Source organism: Zonotrichia leucophrys, chromosome 1 (genome assembly GCF_028769735.1).
Source record: "Zonotrichia leucophrys gambelii isolate GWCS_2022_RI chromosome 1, RI_Zleu_2.0, whole genome shotgun sequence".
NCBI lineage: Eukaryota > Metazoa > Chordata > Aves > Passeriformes > Passerellidae > Zonotrichia > Zonotrichia leucophrys.
This window is the reverse complement of record NC_088169.1, coordinates 78,603,522-78,618,425: the sequence shown is the minus strand read 5'-3', so window position 1 is coordinate 78,618,425 and position 14,904 is coordinate 78,603,522. Positions and strand designations below refer to the sequence as shown.

Genomic DNA, 14,904 nt, shown 5'->3' with positions numbered 1-14,904 from the left:
GGTACAGAACTCATTTCATAATGGTTTTCCTTTGTAAGAATTAAGGTACACCAAATGTATGTTATGTTCTAGAGAAGTGAACCAAACTTTACAGAGATTTTGTTAACAGAAATAAGTGAGGTTTCAATAACTAAAACGGATATATTCAAGATGGATTCCCAAGTACTTTTAAATTGATGGGTGTGTTCCCACCAATATTCCCAGAAGAACAGAGATGAGGGAGGAGAAGGAATACAGAAGGAAACCTTCAGCTTTGGTAACCAGGGAGATAGATATAAGACATACCAAACCTCAGAATTTTATGTGTCTAACTTACATATAAGGTATGGAAAGAATATCTTCAACATAAGTTTACTTGATGGCAAGTCTCAACCTGTTTACTGGGAATTTTCATCTTGGTTTTGTATATCTTGTATCTGTATGTGGTACAAAGGAGTACTGATGCTACCAACTTAGCCTAATAGCATTTAAAATATTGCTGAATTTCAAGTCTTTAAAAAAGTAAAAGCAGTTAATTTCTCACAACGAATGCTAGAAAAAGAGTAGTGAATTATAAATCTAAGGTAGAATCTCTATGTAAAAAGGCAGCAGATGTTCATTGTTAAGCAATACATCTGGCAGCAGTTGCCTACCCAATCTGGGTATCTGTTCCCAGTAAAGTGGCAAAATAAATGTGGTGACTTCTTATGGACAAATCTATGAGAAATCAGGTTCCATTAGTTCTGCTGCTGAGAGAGTAACATGTTAAAATGATTCAGAGTATTAACAGTATCTTTCACTAAGTTGTTCAGCCACAAAAGACTAATAGAGTATGTGCATACAGCAAGATGTAGGTTTCAAAACACTGTGCTCTTAATTTTCTTAGGCTACATCTGATTCTTTTTATATGCAGCCCAAAATACAGAGACAGAAACACTAATTAAGTTGGGTTGGAAGGGACCTTTAAGGATTATAATGGCCAGGAATATCTTCCAACATACCAGGTTTCTAAAAGCCCCATCCTGACCTAACCTTAACAGCCTTCCAGGGGTGGGGCATCCACACCTTCTCTGGGCAACCTGTGCCAGTGCCTCACTGTGACGCTGTTCACAGGGCTTCTTAGATGAGAGACGAGGATCTGACTCCATGTTTCAGAAGGCTTGACTTATTATTTTATGATATATATTACATTAAAACTATACTAAAAGAATAGAAGAAAAGGATCTCATCAGAAGGCCAGCTAAGAATGGAATCAGAAAGAATGATAACAAAGCTTCTGTCTCGGACAGAGAGCCCGAGCCAGCTGTGTGGCCATTAATTACAAACAAACCAACATGAGCCAATCACAGATCCACCTGTTGCATTCCACAGCAGCAGATAATCATTGTTTACATTTTGTTCCTGAGAAGCTGCTCAGGAGGAAAAATCCTAAGGAAAGGATTTTTCATGAAAAGATGTCTGCAACACCTCACCAACTTCACAGTAAAAAATTTCTTCCCCTATGTCTATCTATACCTACCTTCTTTGAGTTCAAAACCTGTTGCCCTATCACTACAGGCCTTGGTAAAAAGTCTTTCGCCATCTTCCTTGTAGGCCCCCTTCAAATACTTAAAGGTTGCAATATGGTCCCCCAGAGCCTTCCCTTCTCCAGACTGAACAACCCCAACTCTACCAGCCAATCCACACCTAGCCCTCTCATCAATTTAGTGACCCTCCTCTGGACTTGCTCCAGCAAGCAGGACATCCTGTCTTTCCTGTGCCAGGACCCTAGAACTGGATGCAGCATTCCAGGTAGGGTTTCATAAGAGCAGAGAGGCAGAATCACCTCTTTCAGCCTGCTGGCCATGCTGTTTGGGATGCAGCCCAGGACACAGTGGACTTTCTGGGCTGTGAGTACACATTTGCAGTTCTTGTCCAATTTTTCAGAATGGGCAGTACCATACTTAAACCCTTCCAAAATCCTTGAAAATCTACTCTGATTTGGGTTTCATGCAATTCTGGTAAGCCATGCATCCTGTTTCTGACTAACTCCTACTTTCTCTTAAGTTACACTGGAAGAATTCTTGCTTATCTTCCTTGGGCATATTAACCCATTCTCTTAGGACTGCAGTTACTCCAAATGCTGCCATTATGTTTGCACAATGTAACCCGATGTTTAAAATCTCAGTAAATTGCCCCAGCTACTTATCAGAGACAGCCATGTGGGCCCATGTGCTCATTTAAATGGCTGAGCCAGACTCAGTCTGTATGACGCCCATACTGTGACTCATCACCTACTTTCTCAAGAGAGGAATGACTACTGTGCTGCAAATGCAGTCAGGACTGCAGAATATTTCCTCTGTTGCCTTGCAACTGTCTATACTGATTCGTCAGAGGAGAAATAGATCTTTGCATTTGGGTCCTGTTTGTTGTAACTATCATTCTAACTGACTGGACTGACTTGTACATAATGAGCAATAAGGAAGGTAAGATGCAAGTCCTAAGTTCTGGTATAACAAAGCCTTACCTTTCCAAATATACCCACTTCAAAAGATATCAGATCTCCTGTGTTCTCTACAATGCAGCTCAATCTGAACAGGTGGAAATTTTATTCCACAAGTAAATAGACATTGAACTGATATTTCTAACAGTAGGAAACTTAAAGTGATTAATGCAGTAAGCTTGGAAGGACTGATTTGGTAAAACTTTGGATTTGTATTGACACAGATGAGAAAAAAAGATACAGCACATTATCAAACAGTAATTTAAAGGCATATGAATTTCTGTGTAACAGCCTACATAGAAATCTTGAAGTCCAGGCAGAGATAAAGTGCATGCAGATGAAGTAGGCCATTCACATTTTTAAAGATGTCTTTCAAAGAGCTATATGACCTCTTAATCAATTTTCTCTTCTTGGAAATTGTCTGCATCTTCCAGGTAATCTTCAAGATCATTGTATCTCTGTGAATGAAATAAAATTTGTACAATTTATCCATATTTAATAACTGAATTATGCAGACACTGCTTTTCTTGTTTAACACATGACCAAGCCTGCCAATAACAATTTAGAGGCTATATCTAAAAGCATACTAAATACAATTTGTACTACAAATTGTCTTAAAATAGTTCACGAAGTGGTTCTAAACAATTAAAAGTTCTTCAGTGTAAACAGAATTCTAAAATACTCTTGCTGTGCCTCATGTACATCTTTCCCATCTTTCCAAGTTACAGCTCAAGTTTGTTATGTTGCTGCTTGTAAATGAAACAGGGGCCTGCCCACCACAGCCCAGAGATCACGCAGCTGTCAAAAAGCTTCATGTCAAAAGCTGGTACAAACTCTGTCAGCACAGCAGCACACCACTGCTTGAAACACACGGTCAGGAGAAATGGGGGAATGGTTGAACTGAGTTGTATTATTGATGAACAGTAACTCAGAACTGATCCATTAAATCAGATATTTTATCTGAACTTACTTTCATCTGCTTGGAAAAGAATACAGGGAATAACAGTCATACCTTCTGAATCCACTCAGTCTCTTCCAAGTGGCTGAAAAGCCGCTCCACAGTGTCTTTGACTGGTTCATCCTCAACACCATCCAATTCCACAATGGAGCTGCAATCCATGTATAACTTGTACTTGAAGTGTTTCAAGTTGTGATAAACTCTTGTACGATTTGCACACACCGTACCAACCTTCAAAACCTAGGCCAGAGCAAACAAAACATTCCCTTGGATAGAACCATATTTATCTTTACAGAATTGGTGGGCTAATCTATTAAGATTTAACCAGTCAGTCCAGGAAATTGTTTGGAATAATGAAATAAACAGAATGACACTACATGCATAAAATTAGTACAAACCCATGTAGTTTTCACAGCCACAGCAGAAAGATTTTTGAGCAAGCAGGCAGCCAGCAAATCCAAGCAATGGCAGCTTATCAGTGCTGTCTTCTTGCAAACACAATCATGTTTGTAATTGGTTGTATCTTTCCTATCTCCTGGTGGACCTTTGTTACAAAATCACTAACACTTTAGACAACCATCATATTGTGAAAGCAGGGGAAGAGAAATTATTTGCTTACTGAGGAATTATTTGCTTACTTTTGCTTAATATGTAAGTACTTCCTAGGGAGAAGAAATACCAGTTTTAGCATTTTGTAGACTGAATAATATACAATATTTCTTCAAGAAATACATATAAACATATATAGGCATACACCTCACAGCACTTAATAAATGAAGAGGCTGAACTTCAAAAAAATGAAATCTGAACTTGAAGTTTTATACAATACAAACATTCATCTGCAACCATCTGGGAGGAATAGCTAAGCTATGATGATGCAGAAAATAAAACCTCTGCATCTCCCAGTTATTACCAGTTTTACCTCTATGATTTTCATGCAGAAAAGATGGAACTGAATTATTTCAGTTTTTTCACAGCAGTATTTATAGGTAACCAAATGGTAAAATGTGCCTGTTTTGAACCGATGTCTTGTGACACCTTTCCATAACAAGTATGTAAATGGTTAAAGTTCTCTGCATTAGTAATGCAAGCTACCCGCAATTATATTGTTGTTTTACATCACATGCATATATATATATATATATATATATATATATATAAAAGAATCAACTAAATTTGAAGCAAGACTATTTCTTCTGAGCCACAAACGCGATACCTTTTATTGCTAATAATCCAAGTACTCTCAAATTACAAGCAGGTTATGCTTTATTTAATACTTACAACTCACATTTTCAGGGAGCTTTTCTGAATGCATGATCAAATGTTTGCATCTGTGAGCAGTTCCCCAGACCATCTGACCTACCTGTGCAACCTAGCACTAGTTCTATCTGTTGACAATGAAAGTGACAGAAAAGTGTATTTTTAAAGATTATGTAAATGGAATTTATATGTGTTTGTTACAGATTCTCTTAACTATATGATTATATCTCAATTTCTTAAACATATTAATCAGCAGCTCAGTGGATATCATCAGGCATAGTATCAGTTAAGTCAAAAGAGACACACTCACTTAGAAGCACATTTGATCTGAGCTACAGTAAATTGTTATTAACTGAAATTTTAAACATTTTGAGATAAAAATGCCTATTACTATATTTTAAGTCTCTACTGATCATGTAAATGTTATACCTATATACAGCTCAATTTTCTAATATCCCCAAAACTGAAAAACTAAGGCTTGTTTGGTGCTGCAGGTGCTTCTTAAGTGCAAGACCTCCCAGCTAATGCTGGTTAATTCAAATTTCCAGAAGCACCATTTCAAATACTTTCAGAACTGAGCTGCCAGTGTTTTGTAGAGCATTGCACAACTTTTCAAGTATCCCAAGCAATGAGGTGTGGCATTTGGAACATTATGTGATATAAAAGAGGAGATACCATCTTACATCAAACTGGTGGCCCAGTTTTCTCCCTTGTGACAACAGCTAGCAGGAGATATGTAGGAAGTTAGTATAAGATCCAGCACAAACATTAGAATGATCATAAGACTACTGCACATTTCCTGGCAGTCAAGAGTTAAGATCCTCTGTATCATCCCAGATATCATGTTCCATAGCGTGAAAGAACCTTCCCCAAGAACCTGCCTAAATTGTTTTGGGACCCAATAGTGTTTTTCCCTTCCAAAATATCCTGTGGCAGTGAGTTTCACTGCTTATTTATGTGCGACGTGGAGAAATGCCAAAGGCAAATAGCTAAATATCGTATAAATGTAACTATGTATTGTGTTTTTAAGCAAGAAAGAGTCTAAAAATACAATGCTATTTCAGAATGCAGCTTTGGAAAGAATCTCAGTACTGTACTCTCATTTTTTCCTCTCACAGTTCTCAGTCCCTCTGTGTTAATGCTTAACTTATCTGCTCAAGCTGGCCCTATCAGCCAAAGTCGTGTTAAATCACTTTGTATGGAATGTAGGAGCATGGTTGGACAATAGCACAACATGTAGTGACTAAATCCATGTCCTCTAAGCCTGTTTATAAACAGAACACCAAGACTGAGAGTAGAAAACAGTTTATAGGTGACATAAGAAGGAAGGAAGGAAGTGTGGGGGACACTTATATCTCTAAACCTTATGATTCTCCCTGATCAAGGGAAAATGAGAATTGGCACCTAAACAGTGAACAATCACTGCAAGCCTAAGCAAAACTGGAACAGCTGTTTCTCTTCTATTTCTACTGGCAAAGCAGAATACTTCAGAGATGAGAGAAAAGGAAAGTTTTATGCAGAATAAAGAGGTTGGAGGTCTGTTTTTGTTCTCTTCACATTCACTTTTCTCAGGTATTTTCAAACAAATCTATAGAAAATAGTCCAACTACATGTTTCTGCTCAATCTGATCTGTCAGTGCTGAACTGCCTTCTCTATCAGTCAATTAGGCTTGTGAAATGGCAGTTTTATGCAGCTCCGTGAGCCTCTTTTTCTTTTATATTTTTTCTAAATTGGCAGGACAAGTTTCTCAATGCATTGCCAGCAGAGCTTTAAAGACAACTTGAGAACAGTACTTTCAGCAGTCTAAACTGCAGGTCACCATAAGAACACAAATGTTGCATTACAAGATACTATCAAAAATGACTGGAAAGTGCTCAATTACTCTCTCTCCTGAGCCTCCTTAACAGCCACTGAGCTATACTGAGCAGGCACATAGCAGACATCCCCAGATGCTGGTGTACACAGGGTAAAAAAAGCTCTCATTTTGTGCTGCTAAGCTGAAGAGGACAAAAATTAACTAGCAATTTAGTTCAGTATTCCACAGGATATTTCAAGTTTTTTCCAAAGTGAAAAATAGCCAACACTTTATGCAGGACAACATTTGGTCAGGAGTGAGGGAAGTGCTACTGTTATTTCCACAGTTAAGCTGAAAGTCATGTAAAGATTAAATTCTTGTGCTAGTTCACTAATTATTTCTGTTAGGTTAGGTAAGGCACACACTTTCCATGAAAAACTGAGTATTTTTAAATTAGTGATCTGCATGTAAGGAAGAATGCCTATGACAGACTGCAGTATCGGTGCTGGGATGATTGCAGAGGACTTACTTTACTGCAATAAACAGGATTAAAAAGGGGAAAAGCATTGCTGGAAAAGCCTAGCTTTCTTGACTATCATGCACATACATACTTCTCAAAACAGAATATCAGCAACTGTAGCTCAAAAGGGTCTGTAATATAAGAAAAACTGTCAAATATTTTTAAGCTCCTGCATTACATGCAGAGCCTGTAGGATGACAAAATGATAATCATGGTGACAGCTCTCAAATCTGTAAATTAAAGAATTTGCAAACACCCAAACAACACAGGTTTGAGCTTCAGTAAGGTATACTTCCTGTTTGGCAAGGGCTTCACTTTATTTTTACTTAAGAAATCCTATTATACCTCATTACCAAATATACTTAAAAAACCTCTGCTTCTGAAACTTTTTTATTTTCAACAAATACTGTGAGGAACTTCAGCTGTGTTCAAAAATTCTTTTACACTCACAAAAAAAATACCATCTGTGTCTCCTGAAAGGGAAGAAAGGCAGAACTTGGATATCAGCTTGGTAAAACAACTGTAGCAATGTTTTATTCTTGGCAAATCAAGTGCATTGAATTTATCATAAGAGGTCATGAATTGCATTACTGAAGGTCATATGCATACCTAAAAATCATAACAATTTTGTGTAGCTGTAATTTTGAAGGGAAGGTCTCTACATATTAGAAGCACCTAGATTCTTGAGAGTCAAGGTTTTCAAAAGGCTCAGCTGTGAAATAAAATTGTATTAGGCTATGATTAAAATATTTTAGATGACTTATTAAATCACCTAAAATGACTGCCTAATGGAACATTATGTAACAACATGAAAGATGCCTTTTAGTTAAAAAAAATATCTAATCCAATAGAACTGACAACTGAGGGAGAAATAGCTGGAAGACTACCTAAATGGAAGTGTTCTCTAGTTTGGACAAGTAATTCTGATAATGCAGTAATGGGGAAAAGGCTCTAATAAAATATATTGATGTAGCTAGGAACAAGTTTTCTTGAAAGGAGATCAGCAAGTGTAAATGCATCTGAGATGCCAAGATAATTTGTCCTGACTGAATAGCTACATGGGAAATACCAGATGTGGGAAAAACATCTGAAGAATGAAGCAATAAATTTTGACAAGGTCACACTTGGATTGCTAGAATGACCATTGCACTGTTTCACTCAGAGTTTGAACCTAGAGCAAATAAGAACTGCTGGAGTGCACATGGACCCTCCAAGTGCTAGAGGCAGAGCAGGCACAGAATTAGTAAACCTAGCAACCCAATGTTGAACAAACCTTACCTGCACCAAAATAGAAAACACAATCAATCATACAATGGCAATGAGTGTCCCTCGTACAGAAAGTTACTTTTACAGCATTTCTGACCACCAATCAATGCAAGATTCCTGCTGGGAAAGTCTTAAGGACATTATAGGCACACACAAAGGTAAAGGAAAGGCTTTTTCATTAAGGGGTAGATGTGGGGAGGAAACAGCACAAGGGTCATTGTGATGCAGCCAAAACCAAAGGTCACCGAAAAACATCTGATTTATTTTCCTGCTAAAAGAAAAACTTAAAAATAAAACTGAAAAATATAGTGAAAATATAGTGCTGAAATTACCTGTTTATCACCTGACATGAAGTCATCCACTTCCAAAGTTTTACTATTATAAAGCCTTCCAGAGAGCAGTACACTGAACTTGCACCACCGCTTCAGCTCACAGGCCTGACAAGACATATTCTGTGCATTTTGCAAGCTTATGCGAACATCTGGGTAACAATCCACACGCTCCTGAAAAACAGATTCCAAATAACATTAAAGAACCACTGTAAACTGAACGATGCTTCTAACAGGCTACTGAGTGCTCTGTACTCACACAAAACTAGTCCAATAGAAATGAAACAAAATTTCATTATTACAGTGATCATTAAATCATCACACCCATGACATTAATTCTCTTCTAGTAACATACATACAAAAACTAATTGCTCTATACTGACGTATTTTTTGTAGTAGTAGAAAGTTCATGATTAACATACTGTTTACCTTTTAGTGGGAGGAGGAAAAAAATCTTATTAGAACATTTAGCAAGTGACAAAAAATCCTCAAATGTCAACTGCTGAAGTTAGCAGGAGACACATTCAGGTAGCTGAGAACAGATTCTGTTCTGCTACCTGAATGTTTGTCTGGTTATCAACATGTAAAATATTTTTGATATTTATATAAGCACCAAAACAAATTATTTAAGTTAAGAACAATACTTGCTATTTAAAAGGAAATATAATTATAGTGATTGTTGCACCTTTACAGAGAATTTCAGCATTAAGAGTAGAATCTAGATACCTTGTATCGATCCTTCCAGCGACTTCTACAGATCAAGTTCTCCAGGCGAGGCTGAATGAAGCGGTCATCCAAATAATGCAGTGAGAGCAGCATCTCCTGTGCATACTTCTTCTGTCTTGTTCCATCTGTTCAGTGAGAATCATCACTAATATGCTGACCACCCTACGTTGTACAAGCTCTTTAGATAAAATTTTCACGGACATTATGCTTCTGCATACTAAGAATTATGAATGATTTTACTAAACTGTTATTGAATACATTTGCTACTGTTACCCATAAAAGTGATCAATGCAATCCATGCATCTTGCTAAAAGGATATATTTTATTATTTAAAAGGGGTACAAGCACAAATTCTACCAAAATCATGCCAAAAGTTCTCATCCCAAATGGAGATCCATTCACTCAATCCTATTTAAAACAACAGAAAAGGAGGAAGCATGTGGGGGAATGTCATGCTTTTCAACCAACCTGTTTAATTTGTTTGAAATGTTATAGGAAAGAGGTTGGAATCCACAAACACAAACTGCTTTGAGCTACTTCTAGGCAGAAATTTTGACAACTCTCTTTGTCGCTTTTAAAGATCACAGAGAAACTGATCTTTACTTTACTAGCCCAGTCAGATGCCTTGAGTTAGCCTAAGTACTTCCAAATACTCAAGCAAAATAAACAAAAAAGCATGAGGATGAGTAAAACTACCACTATTACTGTTTCCCAAATACATGCTGGGCTCCAGGAATTAAACAGGACTTCCCTAGATGGAGGCCAATGCACACTGCCCTGGAACCTCAGTGTGTACAGACACAAAACTTAATTCGGCTACCCTCCCATGCCTTCTAGCAAAGCTGTTATCCAAAAAAAAAGGCAGACCTGAGAAGGGCCACTGGCTATCCAGCTCTCTATATAAATGTAGTTAATTATCATTATAGCCACCATAATTGCAATTAACTGTTTTTCCATATTCACTTACACACGCATTTGCAGGATGAGCTTGAAGAGGCTGTGCTAGACCACAAAACAAAATCCCTCCCAATAAAAAGCAAGTGTGAACTCCAATACTATAGTACTGGAGTCATAGCTGCTCTTGAGTCAAAACTAATGAAGAGATTCACTTCCATTAACTCAGAACAATCCATTCTATGTTACAAAAATACATTTTGCAATGCTAGGCTATGTTCATACAATGTTCATGTACAACCTCCAGCTCACCCGGAGAGCTCATTTACTTCCAGCAACTTGGCAGTAAATTGTTACATTTTATTGAGCAGATATCATTTGAAATAGAAGGAAGCTATTACAACATTAATCTGGCAGTGCTTACTTATTACTTTTCAAAGGCCTGTTTTTACTTGTTGAAACAAAACAAACCAAACACCTGAAAGAACTAGCAGTGGTAGATGAAAGACATTTTTTAGCTCCAAGAGTATACAGCCTTTATTCTGAGGTCCATGGTGTACTTCAGTTTCTCCATTCCCTCTAAATTCTTGATGACACCAAAACCTCCACTCTTGGCATTTCACTAATTCCGTCCATAATCTGACACTGAGAGTCCTCTCCTTAATCCCGTCTTTACAGGGTTTATAAAACTATGTATGAGGTGTTATTCAGCCCCACTAGGCCAAATGCCAAGAAGCACTTCCTCAGAAAGAATAAGACAAGTACTGACTGCAGCTGAAGCTTCTTTATCTGATGTGTTAAAAAAAGGAGGAAAAATTATATAGAGCCATCTCCATAACTAAAAGCCTTTATAATCTATCAAATTCCTAAAAAAAAGCTGTGAAGTACAAGAGATTTTGACAAACCAGCTGACCTTGCAATGTTTTCATTGAGGTATCTGCTTTGAAACTAATTTGGTTTTCATGCTGGAAAGGCTATTACTGATTAGGAACACAGAAACACATTCCTACATCTCAAGAAGGCATTTCAAGCCTTCTGTGCCCAAGAATTAAGTCTACACATTTTTCCAAGATTACTGTATCATTTTCAGATAGAGTCCCCTCTGCTCTCCCCCACCAAAGTTATATAGCAGGAAAATCACAGATTTCAGGACCCTCAGTTCTATTATCAGGAAAAACACCCTTCCCTAGAACAAATGGCTTTGTATAACTTCAAATGCATTAATATATTATTTAAAGAAGTTTACTTACCATATAATGAGCTCAGAAAAGTGTCATCAATTGCATTTATGAGGAAAGCCTTTACTATTCTTTTGAAGTGTACATAATGATCACAGCGAGATACTGTGAAGAAAGCAATACAACCAAAATTTACCAAAAGGAAAAAAAAAAGAGTCATGTTAGAAGTCCTGTAAGAAGAATTCTTCTCCAGTATTGTAAGTTTATAGTTTTAAAGTTATTTAAATATAAATTTAGAAATAATTTCAATGCACAACATACACATCCACAGGATTTTGCCTTAAAATTGTGCTTCTTATCCCACTGTTCCTACAGAATTTTAGCATTCTAAAGTCACATGCGCTTCCAGCAAGAAGAGTCCACAGTAAGACCTACAAACACTAAGAAAAGTGCAGAATTTGTTCTACAAATAGCAGAAAATAATATAAATCAGAGAAGACCAAGCTTATGTTGTGGTCATGGGTTTTTTTGCTTGCACTTTGTTTGTTGTGTTATTTTTTTCTTTCAAATACAATTCTGCTGAGGTCTTCACTGGGGAAGAAATACAACAAATGCTTGTAACAACTACAACTATCGTTGACTGTCCAGTCACTACAAACCTACTTCTGAACAACAAAATATGGAAGAAAATAACTTGCATAAGGTTTTGCTTCAAATCTCTCTGCTCCATCCAGAAACTGGTTTTCATAAAGGAACAACTTGAAGAGTTTTCTTGCTCTGTGTAATTCAGCAGAGATTGGCCAGTGAAGTCAGAAACCCCACTAGAGCTCTGGTCCCAAGTCTTGGCACCACAGAATAAAAATACATAAAAAACCCCAAAACAAAACAGAAAAACAACAACAACAAAAAAAAAAATCCCAAGCCTCAAACCTGTAGCAAGAACAGCATTTGGACAGATTAACATAGCTGCTGTTAGCATAAAGCACAAGATTGTAGGATGAAGGATGATGCCTTCAGGTCTCCACAGGAATTAATGCATCATAGGCAGTCTACTTCATCCTAAATCAGACCAACTGAAAAAAAAATTGTGCAATAAGGTTTCACTTTCTTCCTTCCAACTTATACCCTCTCTTTAATTAAATATTTAAAGACTGCAAAAGTTTACTGTGGAAATCAGAATACTTTCATAATAAATTGAAAGCTTTCAGGTATCTGCTTTTAAATATCCTATCCTATTCTTTAGCATTTGTATTTAGCCCATTAATTTTTATTACAGTACTACGAGCTAGTTATACATGAAAAATTATCACTAATTTTGATCTTACACTGTGGGATGTAGTGTGCCAGCAGCTCGCTGTTTGATGGATTTGGTTGCTTTTGATGTGGCTGATTTTCATTCTTCACATGCTCTGTGTTGTCAATGTCATCACCATCATCGTTTTCCTCTTCCTCTACTATAAAATCTTTCATGCTGTCACCATCAGTTTCACTGCCTTCTGATGGTGTGAGGGGCAACTGACAGAATGGTTCCTCTTCTATTGCTTCACCATTAGAATCCTAATTAAATTTTAAAAAGTACTTCAAACACAAGAATTTTCAGTATTTGCACAGACAAAATGCTACATACACCAGCTAAGATTTTTGACCATCTAAAACCACCATGTTTTCAATTAACAAAAAAGCACACATTTCCAAAAAATACATAATTCTGTATTAGACAACAAGTACTTTCAGCTTTAAATTAGCCATTTCCATGTACCTCTCTTCAGTCCACTTCTAGGAATTAAGCTAACAGACCTATAAGACTGACTCTAAGACTCTAATACTTCAGCAAGTATTCTGCTTCCTGATAAAAAGAACTTGATAGATTTTCAGCAGTCAATAGTTATTCAGTTAATGTGGCTGTTAAAATATTACAGAATTACTCATTTGTCATGCATTCAAACACAAAAAATCCAACTGATTTGTACCTCTTTACCCTTTCCTAAGATTTTTTTTTTTTGGGAGGGGGGGGGATTTCCTCCAATTAAATTTCAAAGATAAAACCCTGACCTCACAACTTGCACTGCTGCAGGACCTCCGCGCTGTGCTTTGTCTTACAAGCTCCTTCAATTTTGCGAGCACTTTCTGTTTCCTGCTAGCAGAAGCATTCTCTGTAGGGCATGTTTTATCAGGCTGCTGCTCGCAGCTCTCATCGTCATCCATTATACAGCGGCGTTTGGAAGAAACCTTTCTAACAAGTATGTCACTGCCCTCGCTTCCATCGCTGTCGTACATGACAGAGGCGCTCAGCCTCTTGCGCTTCCCAGGCACAACGCACTCATCGTCACCATCTTCTGCTACCTCCCCGCTGGGGTCTTTCTCCTGCCGATCCGAAGGGCTGCGCTCCACAGCCGCCGGATCTTTCTCATCGATTTCGCTTTCGGATGAGGCAGACTCCTCCTCCTCCTCAGAGGCGGCTGAGGATTCGTCATTGCTGTCCGGCAGAATGAGCGCCCTTCTAGTGCGTCTCCAATCCACTCGCGATCTGGGTGATGCCACTTCTTTCTTATTTCTTGTTTCGTACCTTTTGACAGCTGTTTTTACACCCATCGGAAAGCTGTAGCAACACACCTAAATATCAACCGGCAGAACAAAGCACTTGTTACACTGTGCTACTCAGAGGGGAGAAAATAAAAAAAAGGAGAACATTTTGCTCCGCAAGCTCATGACTTAGCAGCACCATTAAGAGACTCACTCGTAAACCGGCACCGAACAGCACTCAGCGCGCACAGCAACTTCTCCAGAGGCTGCACCTCGCTCAGGACGCGCAGAAGCGCCCGGCTCGGCGTGGCTGCACAGAGGAAGGATTCGGGTCTGGGGCACCGGTCCCGCTCCCAGGGCCGGCTCCGGCTCCCGTTCCCGCTCCGGGGCCGTTCGGGGCCGCTCCCGAGCCTCGGGACAACCCGGCTCGCGCGCCGCCGTTTCCCGCCGCGCGCCGCCTCAGCCTCCCAGCGCGGGCTCCCGCCCCCTCCTCCGCTTCGCGCATCGCGATTGGCCGCCGCGCCTGTCACTCATCCCGCCGCGATGTTTACGGAAGTGCGGTCACGCCGCGGAGGGAGTCGGGAGGAGGGTTTGTTTGCGGTGGCGCGCAGTGGCTGGTAACGTAGAGGTGGCGAGTTCGAGTCCTGCCTCCGCGCTCTCCCCGTGCCTCACCCGGAGGCCTCAGGCATTGCTGTCGTGTGGTGGTTTAGTTGGCTGTGCCCGTCCTCGGTGCATCCCCGAGAAAAGTCTGCGTGGGCGTGTGGACTACGGCAGCTCCGCAGCGGGGCTGGCAGGGGCCGGCGTGGTCTGAGGCGCTCCCCACCACAGGAGCTTCCCTCAGCAGCCCTGGGAGCAAGCCCGGTGGGTTTGTGAGGGGCGCCTGAGGGAGCTGGGGGTGTTTGCCCTGGAGAAAAATGGGCTCGGGATGGCAATCCATGCATCTTGGCCTTATCGTTTTCTACCACTGCCTGAAAGGAGGGCATAGCAAGGATG

The 14,904-nt window shown here is 39.2% G+C and overlaps 1 protein-coding gene across 2 annotated transcripts; it reads right to left on the bottom strand.

Moving 5' to 3' along the window:
• Positions 1-2,653: 2,653 nt before the first annotated feature.
• Positions 2,654-14,380, bottom strand: CCDC82 (coiled-coil domain containing 82). 2 transcript variants are annotated; one of them, XM_064718618.1, is made up of 8 exons: positions 14,126-14,380; positions 13,441-14,001; positions 12,714-12,945; positions 11,461-11,553; positions 9,317-9,441; positions 8,594-8,764; positions 3,474-3,659; positions 2,654-2,919 (listed from the first exon to the last, which is right to left on the bottom strand). In XM_064718618.1, exons 2-8 carry the CDS (start codon positions 13,978-13,980, stop codon positions 2,854-2,856), a joined length of 1,413 nt encoding a protein of 470 aa, XP_064574688.1. In that variant the 5' UTR covers positions 13,981-14,001; positions 14,126-14,380; the 3' UTR covers positions 2,654-2,853. The 2 variants fall into 2 exon arrangements, with proteins under 2 accessions (XP_064574688.1, XP_064574696.1); XM_064718626.1 differs by having other exon boundaries at positions 13,441-13,987.
• Between the last annotated feature and the right edge of the window lie 524 nt (positions 14,381-14,904).

Bases quoted from the DNA above. Each gene is read 5' to 3' on its own strand.
- CCDC82 (XM_064718618.1), bottom strand. From the start codon at position 13,980: ATGGGTGTAAAAACAGCTGTCAAAAGGTACGAAACAAGAAATAAGAAA. The intron at 9,442-11,460 runs GTAAGTAAACTT...CTCACTGAACAG, and splicing joins TTTTCTGAGCTCATTATATG to ATGGAACAAGACAGAAGAAG. The intron at 3,660-8,593 runs GTAATTTCAGCA...GCTCTGGCCTAG, and splicing joins TCATGTCAGGTGATAAACAG to GTTTTGAAGGTTGGTACGGT.